General features: G+C 31.7%; 1 protein-coding gene across 5 annotated transcripts in view; it reads left to right on the plus strand.

Moving 5' to 3' along the window:
* Ack (Activated Cdc42 kinase) overlaps positions 1-22,143 on the plus strand; it is a 126,415-nt gene extending 104,272 nt beyond the window's left edge. For all 5 annotated transcript variants that reach the window (XM_074172296.1, XM_074172294.1, XM_074172297.1 and 2 more), the window contains one exon: positions 19,581-22,143. In XM_074172296.1, the coding sequence (XP_074028397.1) occupies positions 19,581-19,674 (94 nt within the window). In that variant the 3' untranslated portion in view covers positions 19,675-22,143. The remainder of the gene's footprint in view (positions 1-19,580) is intronic.
* The last annotated feature ends 1,421 nt before the right edge of the window (positions 22,144-23,564 follow it).

Genomic DNA, 23,564 nt, shown 5'->3' on the forward strand with positions numbered 1-23,564 from the left:
ATGCATTCATTATATGAATACAACGTCATTCGTTCTAATTCACGTGGTCTCTTTCTATTAAGCAAAATGACTCTGCTGTAAATTGTTTCTAATAAGGTGGTGAATGCCTTTTGATCATTTTCATTATTATTTAAAGATGTAATTGCATCTTTTGCCCTCTCTATTAGATGTACCCTCAATTTTTTGAGATCATCAGCTAGGGGAACTATAGTAACCTTATTCCACTTTTTAATCGAGAGATCATTTGCAACCTGGTTAGAAACTTCAAATCTCCAATTTGAAGTAAATAAATGAATCATGTTTTTAAGATCAGATTCCACTTTAGCTGTTGATGTTGAAATGTTTGTTGTCAATGACAGTGCGAGAGCTATTTCACAACATTGTTTGAGTGAAGTAGCAATATTCATTGCAAAAGTGGGTGCACTGTAAGCATCTTTTACTTCGTCGTACTGTGCAACTTTCTTTGTTGCTTCAACAAAATAATTGAAATATTTTGGTTTTAGTGCACCAAAAAGATTAGTTATTGATGGATCAATTTTTTTCATGAAAAGTAAGAGCCTTGAAAGCTCTCGCATTTTTCTCGAAGTAACTAGAATGAAATGACGATATAATCATTTTGCAGAATAGAAACCGTGACAGTTTTGGCAGGGTAACAAATTATCTTTGTTGATTTGAGGTGACCTAACTGGTTTATAATAACCATTAACATTTTTTAAATAATTGCCTTGCTTTCTCAGATTATCAATAAGCAGTCTTCGTTCTCGTGATTTTGGTGTTAACGCCATTATTTTTTGAACTTCTATCTCCAACGAGTGATTTCTCAGTATATGTATTGCATAATTCTGAATTTCTTGCTCACAGAAGTAACAATAGTCAGGTTTTCTTTTAGATTTTGTTTTAAATTTTCTTTATCGAATTAGCCTCATTTCTTGTCACTGGTTGTTTTTCTGAAGAATGATCGTGTGTTTCATTTAGATACTTGTTGTCTATGTATGATATTTGATCACCATTTTTTTGAAAATTATCATTTTTATCCAAGTTCGAGTGATTAGGAAAATGTTCTCCATTGGATCTTTTTGATACGTCAACAGAACTGTTTTTTTCATCAGATAATAATATGAATTGTGAAATTGAAAGATTTTCGGGGAAATTTTCCAGTTTTCTTATTATAGGTTTTTGAGTATGTATGAGTATGAATAGATAGATGAACTTCGACGGCTCGAACCAGAAGAGTTAGAAGATATTTCACAGAACCTTATTTCTTTCTTTTTCTCTACAAAAGACACATGATTATAATCACTATTAATACAAGTTGAATTCATATACTAACATATTGGGAAGGATTGAATGAAGGATCTTCTTCTGAATCATCTACTGGTAAAAATGTCTAAAAAGAAACAAATAAAGAAATAAATAATGAAGTAACGGACAACGCTTGAACAAGGATAGATAGATAATGAAGCCTACTTTTGTAAAACTTTGTTTCCAATATTTCATTATTCAATAGGTAGAATTACCTACTTCTGGCGTAAAATGATCATAAAGGGGACAGTTTTTCCCACATACCAGGACTAAATAAAGCACTTGTCTCGACTTTTGTTTCGGTAACCAAGTTAGCATCATCAGGAGATTACTTAAAAAGTCATGACTGAAATTTTTAGTCATCTCCTGATGATGCTCACATGGTTAGCGCCCGTCGATATATATGCTCTAGAACTTGTATTTGGGAAAAAGTGTTCACTTCGTTAACGAATTTTTCATCAATCGTTATGATGAAGAAATAGGTTTTATACAATATTTTTCACGAGAAATGTTGACCCGCCTGTTTTTCTATCAATGATGAATACTAGCTTATTTTTTCATGATTATTTCAAATAATTTCATAGATGTATTTCAACACGAACTAAGAATATGTAACATGTAAAAATATAACTTACATCTTTTTCATTGAAACATTCAATGTCTTTCGAATTCTGGTATGATATCTGTGTAACTGACCGCTAGTTCAACTTGAATAATGATTAAGAAATTTCACTTCAATTTGAAAGCACTTACATTTTTCTTTACATTCCATGCAATAAAATTTTCACATGCTTTTTCTTTTGGTTCTTTTTGTTTGATTTTCAGGAAAGAACTAATTTCTTCTTTGAAATTAGCTGTACTTGTTTTGAAATATTTTTCGTCAGATGTCGTTTCTATTTCTTTGTCTGAAGGAGTGGATAACTGAAACGAATATTTAAAAAAATATTTTATCATATTTGCATAATATAATTTATATACCTCAAATTCAGAAAAGTCGATTTCTGGAGGAGGACTCGATTTATATGAGGAAGAATCTAGATCATTTGATGTATTTCCACATACATTTATCTTTCCATTATCATTTGTAATACTTTCCTTCTGGTGCACCTTGAAAAAAATTATTACACTGAAAGTGAACGAGAAAATTTTGTAAGTTATATTTCTATTGTTGTTTTCTCAGTTTTTAATCAATATTAATTTTATCCATTCAAAATCAAAAAGATTAACTTCACAAGAGTCGCGTGAGTGTTTTTTTGATAATTTCAATTTGTTAAATGTATTTATCTTTTTGGAAGTTTCTCATCGATTGCTTGTTAACTAATTGAAATCAAAATTGTTCCAGTAAAAATAACGAAAAATATTAGTCTTCTGGTAACCCATATTTTTCGAAAATATATAAATATCATTTTCTCACGATACCACACAACTATATTCAAAAAAATTACGGAAAAAGTCCATTATGAGATAAATATCATAAAATGAATCAATTTGAAATTGTATTGAAACACCATAATTGATTTTGCAAAATTGTAAAAACTCGTTGAATCCTTATTATTGAAAATAATAACTGAACTATTGTACTATGAGAAATTCCCGTTGAATAATGATGATTGCAAATCTGTGGTCGTGTCAAATATTACTCTCAATAATGTAGTCTAGTCAGATATCCCAATTTAAAACCAAATTGAGGAAGTGCAGAAAATTTTCTTTAAAAACAGACAAGTTGTACTGTATTGACATCATAATTTCAATGTGGAGGTAAAAATTGCACATAAATCTAGTAGTCGCTCTACGACTGAACCAGATAGTTAAATAAAAAATCAATTCGACCATCTAAATATAAGTAATCGGGTATCATTTAGTTATATGAATGAACCATATATTTTTGGAAAAATATGTTACCCTTTTTTGTCAATGAACTATGGTTCTGTTAACTAAACATTTTTTTTACAGATGAACCCCAGATAACTTATTTGGAAATTAATAAACTAGGCTTTTTTAACTCCTAGCAGTTGTTGTTTAAAGGCTTCAGAAAAGATCCTTCATTCGAATTTTCACTTATTTATTGATAATTTCAAACAAAATCACTTTTTGAAAGGCTTAAAGGCTTCAGAAGAGATCCTTCATTCGAATTTTCATTTAATTATTGATAATTTTAAATAAAATTACTTTTTGAAAGATTAATAAGAGAAATAACGAGTTTTGAGACATTCACTTTCTGAAAAAATTATTGCCAAAAATGTATTTATTATCGAATTAGTTTTTTATCCTCCGTCATTTATCTATATTAAGGAACCCTTTTTCATCTAGAAATCATTATTTCTGTTTGTATCCAGAAAAAATTATAATAAATGCAAAAAACGAAAGTAATGAATAAATAGATTGATTTACTGACTGAATTATATACAGGACCTATATTTTCAGTAAGTTCACATCTACAATTTTTATATTAAAATAAAAAGTGAAAACTACAGAATTGAGTTGAACGGATCAAAAATAGGAGCAAACAAAATTTACAGAAATTTAGATGAACATTTATTCAAATACCCATCTGAAAATTAGAATCAATATTTCATTAGAACTTTCAATTTGTTTTTGAATAACAAATAAAAAATAAATGAAAATATTTATTTCAGATATGAATCGAAATTAATAATGGAAAAATGAACCTTCAATATTGATAGTTGAATTTTTTGAAAAATTTAAAATCATTATTTCTATTCATTTATAAGAGGTGGGACTTTCGTAATAAATTTCAAGTTCTTTCACAATTTTTTCAGAATTGAAAAGCCTTTTCTGTTATTTTTATTGAGAAGACTATTTTTCAATAATTTTAAGTAACTACAACCGCAATCGAAAAATCGTTTAGGTTAAAAACTAATCAGTATATTGATTAATGAACACACTCTCCTACGTTTTAAATATCAACAATTAGTTATTATCTACTTACAAGTACATTCGATAATATAATGATTTTTTCTTGAGTTGCTCTTTGAATTGGTGGTAGAGGTACATTGCACACCCGATTCTGGAATATTCAGGTGGTGTGCACAGGTTCCTTTCTTGTTCTCTAAAAATGTTTCAAACGTTCAAGACTTACGTACTCTTAAGTAATTATTTCACGCTTACCTGCCTTTCTACCATTGACATAATTTTATCTGGGATTCCGTTCTCCAACAATGTTGCCACGTTTCAACTGAGTTTTAACAAGAGTATATATTTCATACAAAGATTGTCACGCCCCTAACGATAGAATCAAAAACTAAAAATATACATTTTCGTTCAAAGTATGTATAATACTGCGTCCTCAAGAGGTTTTTTCAAAACAGCATAACTTTTTAATGACGAAACGCACTTGAATGATACTTAAACTACACAAAACAAGAATTGGGAATTCATTGTAATCTGAGCGTTAATTTCACCTAGATGGACTATAGAGGACAGAAACTGAAAAAACAATACTGCGTCCGGTATATGGCCGCAGCATTGTACAGGACGCACTAATGTATGGTGGCAAGTCCATGTACGGATGCAGCATTGTTAGCGGGATATATATATATATATATATATATATATATATATATATATATATATATATATATATATATATATATATATATCTCAAACTTCTTAGAGACATATTGATCGAAAATTCCTATCCCAGAAAACTTCTCAATAAAATAATTTTCAATACTGGCAGTAATACAAATTCCAATGTAATCAGCAGAAATGTATGTAATAATAATAGTTCACCTATCAATTTTTCTTACAAATCTATACCTAATCTTGGAAATTTATCTTCAAATATCATAAAACTTTTTCATAATGAACAAAATATCAAAATATGCCAAAAAATATTAAAACTATAAAGAATTTGAATACCAAATTGAAAGATAAAACGGATGCTACCAAAAAGTCAAATGTGATTTACAACATTCCTTGTAACAATTGTAGGTAATTTGGATTATATTGGAACAACATCTATAATTCTTAAAGATAGAATAACTTCACATAAAAGTGATATAAAGCTCAATAAGAAATCATGTGCATTGACATTGATAATCTCAGCATATACAGTAACTTGCTGGAACTATACCAAAACTCAGTCTCTCTCAGTCAAAAAATCAATATATATATATATATTGCTCAGGATCTGAAATATTTGATGGAATTGGCCGATACTCGATAAAATCATCTTGAACGTATTCAAGGACACTTTATTGTGAGATCTTCACTGAACAGTTTACAACACCACAATACATGTTCCACTATATAATCCCTCAGCCCTGTTCATACTAGTTAGTTAGTGGTAGAATTTAGTAAGAATGAACATGCCTGAGAAAGCTACTGAATAGTGAAACAAGTTCTACTGTTTTGTAAATGATTCAGTGAAAATCTCACAAAAAGTTCAAAACGTGTCTGAAACATATCGGGAAGTGATATATAAGAAAATTGATATTTCAAAATGAAATCTCGAAATATCTATCCTTCCCAACTACCTGCACAGTAGGTTCTGGTAAATGCCTGCCGTAAAACAACTACTTCCCCGGCAATACCACACTGGATATTGAATTATATCCGAGATACATTTATGTAAGATACCTCACAGAGGTTAGTCTTACATATTTTTCTCATTCATCCAGTAGCAGGACCATGCTGAAATTATAATAATAATAATTTTTTTTTTATCAGTATCAAGAAACACACACTTTTTAGGCACGTCAATACAATTTCTAAAATAGGTTTGTGAGGATAAGATTCGTCAATATAGTTTTAAAAAAATTCTTGTAGATAAATTAGATTTACAAAAAAATATAAGTTAACAATATAAAATTCCAATCTTATAAAAATTTACTAAAATGTAAAGCCATGAGCTTTAACAAATTGTAAATCACACAGCTAACATATGATATATGTTCTGGAGGTAACCACAAAAGTGTCTCTTTCTTCTTGAATAACTTCGAAAAATTGATCAATTTCATATAAAGGATGTTTGGTTAATATTTTCTTCAATAAGTTTTTGAATCTTCTAAATGGCAAGTTACGAAATTCGACAGATAAGGCATTATATAGCTTAATTCCTATATTATCTGTTCTTTGCAACCTATTAGCTGTAGGAACAAGGTTTGATTTATTTCTTGTATCATATTAGTGTATATCCTTGTGAGCAACTTTATTAATCAAGTTTTCTTGAACAAGAAGCAGATTTTCATAGACAATAACTGAATATAGGGTCATTATTTTACGAAGGAAAATTTTCAGAAAATAGCCTCAGCCCCCATGCAGAGGGATGGGTAACTAGTTCCCAAAATTCTGGTCTACAGTTATTGCACCTAAATACTCAAAGTTTAACGAATAAACTGAATATAATTGAAATGTATTTGTCAAACCAATAATCCAACATTCCTGTGCATATCGGAACATTGGATGTGCGGAAACAAAATGACTAATTTAAATCTAACAAATTACAGTCTAGTATCCAGTTTCTCCAAGATTAAGAGTGAACATGGCGGCACTGCAATTTTTGTAAATTCACAATTCCTCGAAGATAATATCTGTAAGTCTGTTCCACACTTAACAAACTGCTCACTGGAGGTACATTTCGAGTGTTCAGCCATTGAAGAAGTCCATATAACGATTCAGGAATAGTTACATTTCTCAATAATTTAGCCTTTATCCTTGACTATAAGATAGCAAGACATAGAAACATAGTAATATGCCGAGACTTTAATATAGACTCCACAGAAGAAAGCCATTACAAAAAACAACTTTTTGATATATTTGAAATGTTTCAGCTTGAGTACCATACTGTGATCTAACACGTGTTGCAAAGTATGGTGACCGAGTAAGTAGTAGTGGTTTAGATTACATTGTCACTAATATAATGCCCATCTCTTGTAAAGTTGTAGATGTAGGCATCTCAGATCACTATGCACAAATATTGACATGGAACAAAAATAAGATAAATAAGGCAAATTGCGAAAATACATCATGACTCGAAGGATAAATGAGCAGTCTCTTCTAGATTCAAATCCTTATTACAAGCATACACTTTCTCTTACAAAGAGGATGAAAGTGTGGATGTCATATTCAATAATTTTTTTGGGAAATACTTTGCAAATTCTGTCAGAGAGAAGCTGGACTCTCTTAACCTCCCCGTTGATCTGTGCACTAAATCACCCGTCACAATGCCTAATTCTACGTTCTTTGCTCCTGTGACTGAACATAACATCAAATCTATTGTGTTAGGCTTGAAAAAAAAATTTCCACTGGTATATATGAAATACCAGCAATTCTACTGAAAGAGTCCATTGACAATATCTTAAGTACATTAGCCATTATTAATCACTCTGTCATTAGTGGAGTGTTCCCAAATAAATAGAAAAGCTGCTATTTCTGCTGTATGTCAACGACCTTCCTAACCGCATCAGTCAAGGACGTACTTTCGTATACGTAGACGACACAACAATCGTTGTTACAGGCTGAAATAGATAGTGTAATAAAAGAATTTACATACTGGTGTGAAGTAAATCACCTCATCAATAATGCAAAGAAAATGGTCTCCATTGAATTCACTAGTACCTTGAAGCGCAGTAATAAATTATCAATAAATGTTGGTAACACAGAAGTTTACAACTCAGAATCAACGAGATTCCTAGGCCTCGAACTAGACCAAAAACTTTCTTTCAATAGACAAGTTGATGCTCAACAAGCTGTACTTTGCATTTATTACTCTGAAATCGAGTTTTCATAGGCACCACTTAGTAAACCTATATTATTCTTCAATATACAGTATCATTAGTAGTAACATCATTGTGTGGAGAAGAGCTACAGACACATGCAGAATTTTCATATCACAAAAAAATTCATAAGGTTAATATGTCATTTGGACTATAGAGAAACGTGCAGAAACACGTTCATGGAAAACAATATCCTAACACTAACATCTATCTATCTCTACAAATTATTAATATATACCCATCAGAATGCTAAAAATATGAATAGAAACAGTGACTACCATGAATATGATACCAGACAGAAGAATGACTTCCATTTGCACCACTTGCAAAGAAAACGACATATAAAGAGCCCTCTATATGCTGGAGCACATTTGTTCAATCTTTTGCCTGAAGACTTGAAACTCATTACCAATATGAAACATTTCAAACGAGTATAAACAACTTAGCCACTAGGCAGTTATGTTTCAATGTATTTCAATATGTGTTTATATTTAAATATTTTATATTTTATTTTATTCTTATTATTCTTAATTAATTTGTAACGACTAGGATGTTTGTGATGTTTCTTTTTTCTAAATGTTTATATCCAATGAGAATGTTTTCTCTCATGATTTATCTCATGTTGTAAAGCAACCATAAGAGATTAAATAAATATCTATCTATCTATCTATCTATCTATTGGTCGACACTTTTCATCATAATTGACAGAAATTATGCTTCTTACTGCAGATTATTGAATAACAAATTTGTTATTATGATGTACCTTTGATGCATTATTCCAATTGATTATACCATACCTAAGGACTGAAAGAAAAAGTGAATGATATGTTGCAAGTGCCGCACTTTGATTTACTATTTTTTTTTTAATTCTTCTGACAGCAAAAACTGTCTTACTAAGTTTACTACACATGTTATTTATATGGTCTATCCATTTCAGGTTGGAATCTATTTGTACTTCCAAAAATTTGGTAGAATTTTTGTTATCTCGATTTAAGCAAATTGTTTCAAAAGTTAGAGTTTCTGTTTTTTGTTCATTGAGAATCAAGTCATTTGGTGTGAACCATGATCGAGCTTTCTCTAATATGTCGTATGGATCATATGAGGATCCTCTATTTTATATATTTTTTGGTCCAAGGTTGCATCATCTGCATACAATACAGTTTCTATGTTTTGACCGAGTTCATCACGTGAGGCAGGTCGTTGATATAGATTAGAAATAGAAGTGACCCCAATATTGACCCTTGTGGAACACCTCTTAATATTTATCTTTTTTCACTTTTGGTATTTCCTAGATCGACAATTTAATATATTTCGTTAAGGTATGACTTCATCATGTCCAGGAAGATACCTCCCACTCCGTAGAAATCTAATTTGACCAATAAAATCGACTGATTTACAGAATCGAATGCTGAAGTAAGGTCTGTAAAAACGCTCACATATTTTTCTTGGTTATCAAAAGCGTCTTTTTTACTATTTGTGAGAAAGTGTATTGCATCAGACATCGATTTTCCTTTCCGAAATCCAAATTGATGAAGACTCAGAAGATTATTTATATTAAAATATTTTAATAGTTGTTCGTAAATTATGTGTTCGAAAATCTTTGAAAAGGTTTTCAGTATTGCTATCTGTCGAAATTTTTTTGGTTCGGATGTAACACCTTTTTTATGAATTGGCAGGATTCTACCAATTTTTAATTGCTGAGTGAAGTAGCCTTCACTTAGACAAGTATTGATAGTATCTGTTAACGGTTGAGTTAAACATCTAATGGCACTCTTCATGACTAAAACATTTATATCTTCAGTTTTTTATTTCTTAACTTATTTATGATTATTCTTACCTCATCTGTCGTTACAGGCCTAAAGAACATCGACTTATTTGTGTTCATTTTTTTATTCATAAAAGCGATAGGGTCAACATCAGATTTTGGGTAGTGCAATAGAGTTGTGTTTATGTTATTGATGAAGAAGTCATTCATCTGGTTAGCTGTTAGATTTTCTGGTTTATTTAAGATTTTGTTTTTTCAACCTGTTTCGGAGTTGATGATTTGCCACACAGTTTTGCTGTAATTATCTGTTTTACTTAATATACTGTAGTAATGTGCTTTTTTAGCCTCCGATAGTGACTCTTGATATTGTCATTTACAAGTTTTATAGATATTTTTATGTTGTTCAGAAGGATTTTGCCTGTGTATATCATATGCAAGCATTAAAATATATTTTGAGGCTGTAACCTCAGGACTTATCCATTTTGATGCTCTCTTTGATTCAAATCTTACTTTAGTGAGTGGAAAGCTAATGTTATAATAAAACAAATGAAATTTCAAAGTTACTGAATTTTTCTTCAGCATCATTTCTTGTATATACACTGGACCAATTTCTTTTTCGCACAGTCAATTTAGACCTGAAAACAGTAATGAATTACCGAAAATTGCGACAGAGCTAAATTTTGGTGGAGACCTTTATTTTACCATAAAAAATGAAAATTTTAAAGTTCCAATCTGTTCCATGAGCGCTTAAAAAGTTATTCGGGGTCAAAGGTCAGAATTTCAGGTTTTTTTGAGTTTTTCTCGAAAACCGTAAGGTTTATCAAAAAATACCTCAGACCAAAGTTGTAGATCTCAAAGTTATCTACAAAAATGGTAAGTACCCCCGTTTCTGAGATATCGCAATTGTAAATGTCACGTTCTATGTAATATGCACACATTAGCCACGTATTATATACACATTCAGATACTTGAGCAAGTAAAAATGCCTGTTTGTGTCTCTTATATGTATATACTATATATTATATTCAGAAAATATACATTTAAAGGACGTCAGTCCCTTCGAAAATCCCCTCTACCCGTATGGCCTTGAATACAACATCTGCCTATTCTATTGTCCATGTGGCGTTGTTCATGTGCCTGCTTCTTCTAGTGTTAAACATTCTGTTCGAATGAATATACGTATTTATTACAAGCGTCTACTATAAGAGTTTTAAGTGATTAATATTTGAAAAAAAATGTCGCAATTTTGCTATATTTCCTCTAAGCTTTTGACTGAAGGTGAATTTTCATCATAAAAATACCTCAGACCAAAGTTGTAGATCCCAAAATTCTCTACGAAAATGGTCCTTATGAGCCCTATGGAATGGCAGCGCCATATTGAAAATCGCGAAAACACTTTGTGAAGAAATGAGATGTTACATAAAAAATATGTATAGGGGATAGTTATCGATAATGTAACGAATAATGACACTAACTCATTGTTTTCCATTTATTTTTCCAAATATAACTTTTACTTTTCATTCCTTTGACGAATTTCAAAATTTTTAAGATAGCGACATTGTACGATTAAATATAGTCAACTTCTTCACAAAATAAAATATGAAATAATGTTTAACTAATCTATAAAACGTGTTTTCCGTATTCAATGAATGTTTACCCGTCAAGTGCTGCCATCTAATAAAAACTGAACCCATATCAGAGCAGAGAAGGGTTTGGCAACATCGCTGTTAGCGAAACGCCCGTCCAGTGCAAATAATATCAGTTTGATGTTAGGGTAATTGGTCTCTACAACAAGTTTCAACTTTTACACCATCCAATCTCGTTTAATCAATTCTGTCATTTCTATATCTTCACAAATATATGTTATAATTTATTCTTCGTATAAGTTGAACTCCACTCTTTTGTTCAGAAAGTTAGTATATCACATTTTTATTTTCCATTTGTCAACTTCACATGAATAATAATAATAATAATAGGTCTTTATTTCCCACACACAATACAATTAGTAACAGGGCAGATATACATTTGGGAAATCGCCGGAGATCAGATGGTATCATGTACTACAATATCTCTGTTATTAACCTCAAGTCCCAACCTCAAGAATAAAGTCGATCATCATCACTTTTCCATCTGCTATTTCATTTCTATTGAAATTGATAATGAATAAGTTTCCCAAAATATTAGTGTTCCATATTTGAAGATTCTCTCAGTTTCATTTTATTTTTTTAGTGTTATACTTTATTAAATTGATGGATGTGGCCGTTACTACGTGGTAGGAAATCATAATGAAAAAAAAATGCAAATTTCTATGTTTTTTTACCACTTTCATTTGTGAATATTACTGGAGGAGGAAGAGCTTCCAATCCAAGTAACTCGGCTTGAAATCTCTCAACTTTTTAATTTTATTTTTATATTTTTGTTCCCTTTTTACTTGTATTTTATTTCACTATTATTTCATTTCAGGTTTTTTGTTCGCCTAATATAATTGTTTTTTCAGCTATTCATTTTCATTCTTGTTCTTTAATTTTTTAATTCTTCTTTCTTAGTTCTTTCAGGGATTTCAAATCATTTTATATAATATCAGACAATGGAAGTCCGAACTAATGAAATTCAATAAAATATATGTTTCATTGAAATGTGATTTATTTTACTTTTCGCTCATTCTACATTATATTTTATTGTTATCAATGAAATTCTCTTTGAGTATTACGCAAAGTTCATTTCCACTAATCAATTATGTTCATCACATAACTTGTCGATTTAATGTCTTTTATAAATTTATTCAACTCGTTTCGAGTGATTTTGGAATGTGAAAAAAGACAAACAATCACTGGATCTAGTCTTGAATCAGAATTTGTACTTGTGTTGAGTGATTTCCAAGTTGAAAAGTAAGGAAAAATGATTGAAACTTGCTTAGAATTACCGAATGATATAAAAAATATATTTATGTAATTAACGAAAACAGAACGCCTCACTTCTCGTAAATAATCACGACATGTTTTATTTTTTATAAATGATTACCGAAAGTGCCTTTTATATATATTTACTATATTTTCATATCATTCGCTAATTCTTGTCTAGGTTCAGTGATTTTATCATACTTTTCAACTCGGAAATCACACAACACAAGAACAAATTTCCATTCAGAACTCTGATCATTCATTACTCTATCTCTTCTGCCTCTATGAAATCCCTCAAAGTAAATGGGGCAAAATGAATGTATAGAAGACGCCAAAGTGACAAGCTATGTGATGAATAACATCCTTGATTAATGAAAATATTTGTAGATTCGATACTTCATCATCGGAAAATAATGAAAACAATGTTTTAATAAAATTTAAAAAAATCTTATATGTTACACGATATGATTTCATTTTTTGTAACTCGCTCTACTCGCGCTCGTTACTCAAAATTAAACTTTTCGTAACTCTTTACATAAATAGCTATCCTAGAAGTATGGCCAAGCATAAAATGCGTCAAATTTACTCATTTCACAAACCTATTCTAATAAAAAATAGAAATTTAATCTTTTTTCATAAAGCACACTGCCACTGCGATCTAACCCCGCCACTGAGAAACAAATGAAACCAGCGCAGCGTTGCCAAGTGATGAACAGGCGAATGTGGGCATGCAATAAGAAATGTTGTATTTTATTCTCGTCGCACTTATTTTGAGAGCTTACTTCCACTACCCGCCAGCAGGGACGTGCGTCTTTGATTAATTTGGCTAGAGAGAGTAAAGTAAGAAGAGAGATGAAAATATCGTTGACAGATAATAATTTAGTCACGTGCTCCCACGGCCTCTTAAGATTTTTTCTGTAAGTATCACCGTTCCTGAGATATCGCAATTGTAAAAGTCACGTTCTATGTAATATGCACACGTGTACACACATCACCAGTGAGTTAGTGTACTCGGCGCGTTTTTTTTAACGTGGTTTCCCCAGTAGGCCTATTCCACGAATCGTTATTACGTAATTTTTAGTCACAATACTTATTTAACTGCATGAAGATTATTCGGATTGATAATGTTTATGGAGTGTAATTGTTTGATTTCTTTTGATACTTTAATCTGATTCATACTCGTCATAATTAACTTCAACAATCATGTCTTCTGCGATTTCTTCTTCGTCTTCTTCCTCTTCTTGACGGATGTTCATACATTGTTCAAATAATGTACCTGTTTCTGGTGATAAAATGTGAGGTGGACGACTGAAAACTGCTACTGCTTCATACTTCATTGTTTCACTATAAGATGCGTATAAACCAAAAGACGAGAAAATTTGTATGAGCCGTTTTGAACCAAAGCTCCGATGGAAAAAACTGAAAGACCCAGTTGCAGTTTCGATTTAAAGGTTCTTGGTCGAAAAGCAGTCATTATGCTATGGTAAATATTTGTACAGGCTAACTTCAAATGTTCCAAATTATGACGTTTTTTTTAAGAATGACTTGTTCTAAAAAATATGACAACGATTCAGGAATATCGTTATTTATAACCTCAAACATTCTACCTGGTGGGAGGTACATTGTATTGTCAAACACACAAGAATGAATATCTTCTCGAACGATCGCTGCCGCAGCTTTCAAAATTTTCCTCCGTTTTTCTTTTTCATCCAAGTTTTTATTATTAGACCAGGCTTGACTTAAAATGTCTTGGTAATTGTCTACAAAACATATATATGTTAATTTCGCGGATTTCTCTGTAATAATAATTCTACTACTATATTTTAACTTCAGTCGTACTTTTATAATTCGGTTATCTAAAGCTACACTTTTACAAACATTCTCTAATTCATCTAACGTAAACTGGCAGTCGTTACTATTTTCCAAAAATTTTCTCCAACACAGAGTTTACAGCCTCACTTTGTGGGCGCCCAATTTTACGTATATTTTCGTTTTACGTATTTTTTATGTATATTTTCTGAATATAATATATAGTATACTATACATAAAAGAGACACAAACAGGCATTTTTACTTGCTTAAGTACCTGAATGTGTATATACGTGGCTAATGTGTGCATATTACATAGAACGTGACTTTTACAATTGCGATATCTCAGGAACGGGGGTACTTACAGAAAAAAATCATAAGGACCATTTTTGTAGAGAATTTTGAGATCTACAACTTTGGTCTGAGGTATTTTTTTGATAAAACTTACGGTTTTTGAGAAAGACTCAAAAAAACCTGAAATTTTGACCTTTGACCCCGGATAACTTTTCAAGCGCTCATGGAACAGATTGGGACTTTAACATTTTTATTTTTTATGGTAAAATAAAGGTCTCCACCAAAATTTAGCTCTGTCGCAATTTTCGTTAATTCAATATTGTATAATGACCGAACTATTTATTGTTTCTATATTATTGGTTGTATATTTTCTTAATAGTTTACTTTCACTGTGTTTACTCGACTCCACTTCAATTTTGGCTATCAAACCCAAGGGATGATCGGATAGTCCTAAAGGCACTATGGATACCTTGACAAGATCATTATTGCAAAACAAGACAATTTTCTTTGATATCGGTTTTTTCGTTTATCATTTGATGTAGACCAAATGACATGAAGAGTTGTGTTATCTTTGAGTACTTAAATCATTGATATCATTGAAGTGTACATTGAAATCACATACCAAGTAAATGCATACAATATTTTTTAAATTATCTGCAATTTCTAATATTTTGTTCAAAAATAGGAACTGATCTGGATTTTTATAGTCAGGAGTCCTATATACATTTATCAATATCAGATTCAGATGTTTCACATAACATGCTGAAACTTCACAAATCTGTTCAGTTGAGTATTTAATAATATCAGTGAGCTCAATGGCATTGATATCATTGTGTATGTAAATGCAAGACCCTTCATTTTTTTTTTTTCTACAAAAGTAAGTTACCATTCTGAAGTGTGAAAAATTATAATAATCAGTATCATTTTGTGTCACCCAGTGTTCTGTGAGGCAGACAAACTTTATTATAGTGTTAAGGTTCAGAAGATATTCAATTACTGAAACTTTGTTTCTAAGACACTGAATATTCTGATAGAAGATAGAAACACTTTAGAGAGAATTCCCGGTATTGTTGTGAAAATGTTTTAATATTGTCAGTTTTTATAAAAAAAGAATTTGGCTGTTCACTGGTTTCTGATTGTTGCTGTGTCCTTTGGGGATAATCTAAGAAACGTTTCCCTAATTTAAAAACCAAACGATCAAACAGTATTTTTTTTCTGATTGATTCGGCCGTTACTTGATGAAGATCCATAATAACTTATAAAACTACAAATCACGATTTGATCAACACAAACTTTATTTGAAAAATATATCACAACATGTTTCGCTAGATATATTTTTTAAATAAAGTTTGTGGAGGTCAAATCGTGAGGTGTAGTTTTTGAAAAAGTATATTTTTTTGTCAAAATTTCGATTCATAAACTTGCCGCTGAAGATGGGGTTCTACACCAAGCATAAATGATTGATTATTTTGTTTGTTCTACACCCGTACACTAACAATACACTTATATGACCATAATCCGTTTCATAATGATATCCATTATGATACAGATTTTTCATAACGATACAGATTATCAACCAATAGAAACCCATAATTTTTCAATCAAGAATCCTGTTCCTTTGTTTGTCCTAGATTGTAACCTAAGTAACTAATTGCTTTATTTGTCAAAATCAGTTTTCATATTACCTACCTATATTATCAAAATGTCTGAAAACAGTGATATAGAAGGAATACCATCGACTCCAATATTTTTAAAAGATCAGATTAATTACAGTTGTTATATTCAATATAAATATAATTAGAATCTTTATAGTTTTCATATATCCATGATAATACCATTAAGTTTGTGTTTTTTTAAAAAATATGAGTTAATTACTGTAAATGTGTTCAATACAAATATAATATTTATAGTTTTTCATTATTTATCGGGTTTAGAAAAAATAGCGTATGCAACTCTCATGTAATGGTTATTAATACACTCGCATATACCATACAAAACTCGCCTTCGGCTCGTTTCGTATCCCGGTTAATGCTCGTGTCTTAATAACCATCATTACATGATCGTTGCATAATATACTATTGTGGTTTTGGATAGGTAGTTTTTTTATCTGGCTTTCCATCGAATTAGTTCGTCCATGTATGTACTTTTTTTATGTTGTCATCTGTTATGTTATCAGTACCCTTGTGATAAAGAGCCATATTTTCTTTCCAGTTTCTACATTTCCACTCATTTGACTGTCTCCTTCTCCACTGCCAATTTTGAAACGTCTTCTTCTCCTTGTAACTATTTTGAAATCGTTCAGCTCTTCGACATTGTTGGGTTTATTTCCATTCATCGAAGAATCGTTTATTGCCAGTTTTATGATTTCATCACATTTCTGTTTTGTCTGAATTTCCATCAGTTGTTTCAGTTTCAGTTGATTCAATTGTATACTTGCAATCACCCTGTGTATTCGAACTTTTTGTTTGTTTCGGTAAGCAAATTGTTATTTTTGTATGAAGTGTTAATCACCTTTTTGCTGGTTGTTCGTATCATGTCCTCATTTTTTTCGTCCATTGTTTTTATACAGTATTGGAATATTGGTTTTGTGAGTTAAGTTTGCCTCCTTTTTTGTTGCATCTTGCCAATTCAGCCTCCACATAGGACATTTTTTCGTTTAGTAGTAGAATTTATTGATCTTTGTCTTTGATGATCGTGTCCTTATCAATTATGATTTGCCTCAGAAGGGAATTTTCTTCTTTCAGGTATGCTTCTTCTGATACATTTTTATGTGAATTGTCAACTTTGGATTCAGGAACGTGTTTGCATTCTGTTTTTTCTGCTTGCTAGATTGTTCAAGGCATGAGGGGTGGAAAATTTGTGCACATTTGCTGCACTTTATTTTGTCTTTAACAATTTTTGAGCAATGTTTACACTTTGCTTCGTTAATTCAAGTTCACTGGAGAGAAGTGACATAGCACCTTCTCCTGTCGCCATTTTGACCGGCCGAGTAGATCACCCACAGATCGGTTTCGAGGTATTACCTCTCAACAGTATAATACAACATCCAGCGTGGTATTAGCGTATTAGCCGGACAATTTGTTGTTTTTCGGCAGACATTTACCAGAACCTACTGTGTAGGTAGTTGGGAGAGATGAATATTTTGAGATTTTATTTGGAATTGTTTACTTTCTTACAATAAAGTGTTATTTCAATTGAAAAGAGATGAACAGTATGAAAAAATCTCAGAAAGCAATAAAAATGTTAGTTCTTTGCATTGGAAAGATCGGTTAAGGATTTTTGTAGTTGTGTTTGGTCACCAACATACGAAATTCATAAATATAACGGAGAAAGTTCAGAACTTTATAAAATGTTTTTATATGAACGCTGAATCATACGAAAAATACTTTTCTCTATTCCGTTTGTATTCCAAACATTCGTACAAACACAATATACCAATAAATACAAACTGAATAGAGAAAATTGGTTTTTGGTATAATTCAGCGTTAATATAAAATATTTGTTTCGAAAGTATTTTTCTTTCGTGTTATTCAATGTTTATATGAAAATAGCTGTTTCGACAGGGCTTTTTCTTCAAGTTTGGGTCTGAAAGTTACTTCTTTGCATGATCTACACATCTTTGTATAGAGTCAATTTTTGAAATTGATTGCTTCCTTCCTTTCTTTGGAACAAAAACTCTCTTTCCCAAAATTAATCTTTCCTAAAAATATACTCTTTCAATCAATTCATAAAATGTATTGCCTTGAGTTGAATATGCCTTTTAGTGATCACTCTTTTTCAGAAATTTGTGAACGATCTAAGCAAATCGTTCAATTCTAAAGACAGTTCTTTTGTAAAGGTTTCACCTGTTTGTGTTCATATTTATATTTTACCGCTACTCTTTGTTTTCCCTAATGACACAGTTCGTGATCTGCAGCCAGTTGATCAGCTTTTTCGTTGCCTGAAATTCCCAGATGTCCTGGCACCTGCTATAGAATCAATCTATTTCTGGCCTCCACTTCTTACAGTATTCTCAAAATAGTCGTTATTTCACCTTTGGGTTAATCAATTCCTCAAGGGCAGCCTGGCTCTCTGTATGAATATTGATCTGCTCATTTTGTTGAGACCTCAAATTAATATTCCTTGCTTATAGAAAGAATGAATATACTTTCCACCTGGAAGTATGTGCAAGTGCATGGTATTGCTATCAAGTAAGTAGCTGTTATGGAAATTTGTTTCCACCCAGTTTCTGCCGAACATATTTATAAAATGAATTGTCACTTTCTCCATGAACATAACCGAACTTTTGTTATTGTTTGTTCTTTTAGTATAGTCGGATCTGTATTTTCCAGTAATTTTTATTTATTCATAGAGTAATTATTTTTCATTCACTTTTTATTTTATAAGCAATACATTTTTTCACAAATTTGATTAATATTCACTCTCACAATCCCATTTCTGAAATGTTACCGTACTATTTCCACTAGAGGGTTCCCGAAGATGTTTTCATTATCTTTAACTTCAAGATATGTAATCCAAAAACATTGTACTTGTCAGAAATTTTGTTCGACACTCTCTCTGAAACGTTTTTACTCATCAATGCATATTGCTGCTTTCAAATAATTTTCTATTACCATCTTAACTCCTGTCATAAGAAGTAACAACATTTCAGTAATGAAACAAATTTTATATTCCCTAGTTGGAACCCTTCTTAAATATCTAATGAAGTTTATCATTTATTACTTACCAGTACCCATTTGGCAATTGTATGGTTTCATCTAACCTGTTTCAGGCTGGGCTTGGCTGAGAAAGAGCAATGTGAAGCCGCTTTGCAAAGAACTAATTGGAATGTTGAACTAGCGGCTTCAGCGATATTGGATACTTGATTAGGAAATATTATGAATATGATATAGATAAAGTTATGTTTAAATAAATAAACAAGCTTTCAGTGATATAAATATCAATATATGTGCCAAAGATAAGAAAATTGTAAAATTAGTTTCTAGGTTGATGATCATAGGAGTATTTTTCTAAATTGAAATATGTGATTTCAAGTAAATTGGCTAGTACGAAGGTGAAATTAGTTTTTTAGGTGTGTACATATATGCATTATTTATGGTTATCTTTATTATATACTTTCAGTTTATGTTGAATGTTTGAAAATTCTGTGGGAAATCTGTTCTTTTTGATTTTAATTGTCAAGCTGTGAGGAACTATTTGTTCCTTAATTTTGATTGTCAAGCTGTATCAAAGTAAATAATAAGTTATACTCAAATAGTTAAGTAATAATTTGAAAGGAATCCCACTTAGTTTTTATTTCAATTATTATGACTGTTATTATATAAAATTTGAACAAGAAATCCCAATAATTTTCCAATTTATATTATAATTATTATAAAACCTTTTTTCAATGATTAATAAAATGTATTCACCCAACAATAATGATGTATCTATTGCTCTATACAAATTAACCAAACGTAAATTGAACAGGAAATGTTTTTGGGAACAGTGTCAATATTTTATAAAAATGCAAAGACCCATACCTTTTTGTATTGAAGGATAACACTATATATTTAAAAAATACATTTTTGTTCAGTTCCTAACTTATTACTTACTTGATTTAAGGTTCTTACTGATGAAAACCTGTATCTTTATGATAATAAATTTTTACAGTAGTAAATTTGGTCACATTACTTTTGTATAGGAATGAGGAATAAGCTTTCACGGCTGGCGTCAATGTTTTGATTGGATTCCTGGTTTTGTCTTGGTCTTCTTTGGTTATAATCCCAAAAGTTTCGACTGCAACTGCGACTGTCATCTTCAGTTACGTGTTCGAAGTACTCTTCTTGACATGTCAACTGAAACTGAAGCTCTCATTTATAGTGCTGTTTTTTAGCGTACTTTCTGTAATGGCGGTTTCGCGCGTACTCCCCACGTGGTTTGGTTGACTTGGCCTTTTTGGCGCTTTTCAATGCTGTGTGCCAGATCTTTGGTAGATATTTTCACTCTTCTATTTCACTTCACTTCACTCACATTTCACTCTTTCTGTTGAAGTTCTCTTGCTGTTTGTATATTTATATGGCTTATAAATACATTCTTGTTGAATAATTATTGGATTATTGGACGTTGCTAGCCTCTCAGTATTTTCGAACAGGATCTTGTGTTCCCCGTCGGACAGTGCATGTTCAGCGACTGCAGACTTCTCGGTCTGTCCCAATCGGCAACTCCGCTTGTGCTCAACTAGGCGGGTGCCAATGCTTCTTTTCGTTCAAAGGAGAAGAAGAGAAACACCATTGAAGATCAACTCCAAGGCACTATCTGTCATAACTAGAAGGTGTCACCAGCCGAATAAAATTCTAAAGAAGGGGAAAATTAACACGGTCTTCAAACCAACAAAGAAAATATCGGATCATCTGAGATCAGCAAAAGACAGCTGAGATCCACTCAAGTCAGCGGGAGTTTAAAGGATACTATGTATCCTGCACTGTCCGACGGGGAACACAAGATCGTGTTCGAAAATACCGAGAGGCTAGCAACGTCGAGTAATTATTCAACAAGAATGCATTTAGAACCTTTAGAAATACACACACACACCAAGAGAACTTCAACAGAAAGGAGGAGACAACATAACTACTGAAGATCTAGCACACAGCATTGAAAAGTGCCAAAACAAAGCCAAGTCAACCCACCATTACAGAAAGTGCGCGAAAAATCAGCACTATAATGACACAGCAGAAATGAGAGCTTCAGTTTCAGTTGACATCTCAAGAAGAGTACTTCGAACACGCCACTGGAGATGACTGCTGCAGTTACGGTCGAAACGTTTGGAAATTAAAACCAAAGAAGACCATAGCAAAATCCGGAAACCAACCAAAACGAACTACATTGAGTTTTTGCCAATTATGAAATATGGAAAATTAAATAAATAATACATAAATATAACAAAACATTGTTTTGGAAAGAAAGGTTTTGGTTGAGAGACAGTATTTTTTTTCTGGTGTGGGAAAAGTGTTTTCGAGGGATAAAAATATCCACTACATCAAAACGATATCTCAGTCGATTCACAGTGCCATTGAAATATTTTGGATGATTCTTATCCTAGCTTGGGAGTAGGAGTAGCAAAATCACAATCACTTCAATTTAAAATTAACAGGTCTCTTCATTTTTCTAAAATTTTGAATAGTTCGTGAAAACGCCTTTTTTTGTTTTTGTTCCAGTTTCATTGGAATTCAATATAAAAATGAAATAATTTTCATTGTCTTTCGCTCATATATGATTGTAACTTCTAGTTTGCTCACTTTTATTTTATTTTAAATATATTATGTTGATATGTATGTAAATAAATATTTTTTATAGCAGCTGTTTCATTTCAACTTTACCTCTTTAAAATAATATTTCACATAGCATCAGTTATTGTGATTGTTCAGAGGCATATACATAAAATTGTGTAATGTCCTTTATAATATTGAAAAGTGATCAAAAAATTATAAATGCTCATTTTCAACTGAAGTAACCTTTTACCTCTGAGAAACTAGTGCATAAACTCTTTTTTTTCACTTTCGCCATCATTCAGTCGACAATCAGAAGCTACCGCGCGTATAGCGAGAAATTCAAGTCAGAAAACACTTTAAGGTCGTGCGTCGTTGGTCAGTGTTTCAGACAGAGACTTTAGTAACCGAGAGAGAGAAACGTGTGTCGTAATCGATGCAGAGAAGGATGGAATGAGTTTCGGAGAGATTCAAAGAGCGTGTGTTCCCTTGGGACTGCGTCTCGCCCCTTGGCCCTTCTTAGGGCTTTACTTCTGAATCCCCTTGTCACGTACCAGTCACGTGGTCCTAGTGGTCATCGGCAGCTGAGGGAAATTCAATTAAAAAAATTCACCGGTATGAGAATTGAACCCAGGTCGTTGACGTTCTTAGCCACGACACCAACGTAGGATATTGGAAGTAATTGCAAATTGTTGATAGTGATGGCGGTTGTTTTGTCGGCTGTCATCGGCGATTCAGAGTAGTGAATAAAAACGGGAAAGAATGAAATGAATATCGAAGAGATTCAAAGATGAGAGCGTAGTTGAATAATAAAAATAATAAATATAGATGAAAATATTGGAAGCGTAAAAGTAATATATTAATAATGATGAATGAAAAATCTGATTAGAGAAAAAACATGGCGGCAATGTAACGGTCATTCAGTGGAGTATATAGGTTGTTAGGTTTCAACGTGCAATCCCTCATGTGTATAAGGTGCGTCAAAATACATATAAAAATGGCGTCAATGTGTACAAGATGTCTCAAAATACATCATTAAAGGAAAAAACATGGTATCAATGTGTGTATAGGGTGTTTCAAAATACATCATATATATATATATATATATATATATATATATATATATATATATATATATATATATATATATATATCCAACTATCAATAGAGCTTCCGTACATTTACAATTTTCTATCAATCGGGCGTCCGGTTTCAATGAGGCGTCCATATATGGACGCCGAATTGTTTCACCATGCCAGGCAGTTCAGAGGTTCCCTATCTTCCATCTGACAAAATTTCAGATGGGCGCCTATTTATCAATTTCATTGTCAAAATTATATGTATTGGCGTATATTCTAGTTGAGTCTTTTTTATTTTGGTGGCGCTCGGGAGGTACGCGTATACTTGTGCCGTATATTTTTCATACATGTGAGCGATTATGAGGCGTCCATATAACTGACAACAATGCAATAGTTTTTGCGAGAGGGAAGTCTCAATGATTTGTTAGA

This window comes from Leptinotarsa decemlineata, unplaced genomic scaffold, assembly GCF_025532065.1.
Source record: "Leptinotarsa decemlineata unplaced genomic scaffold, Ldec_3_MD MMD2_tig00000090_RagTag_RagTag, whole genome shotgun sequence".
Lineage (NCBI taxonomy): Eukaryota > Metazoa > Arthropoda > Insecta > Coleoptera > Chrysomelidae > Leptinotarsa > Leptinotarsa decemlineata.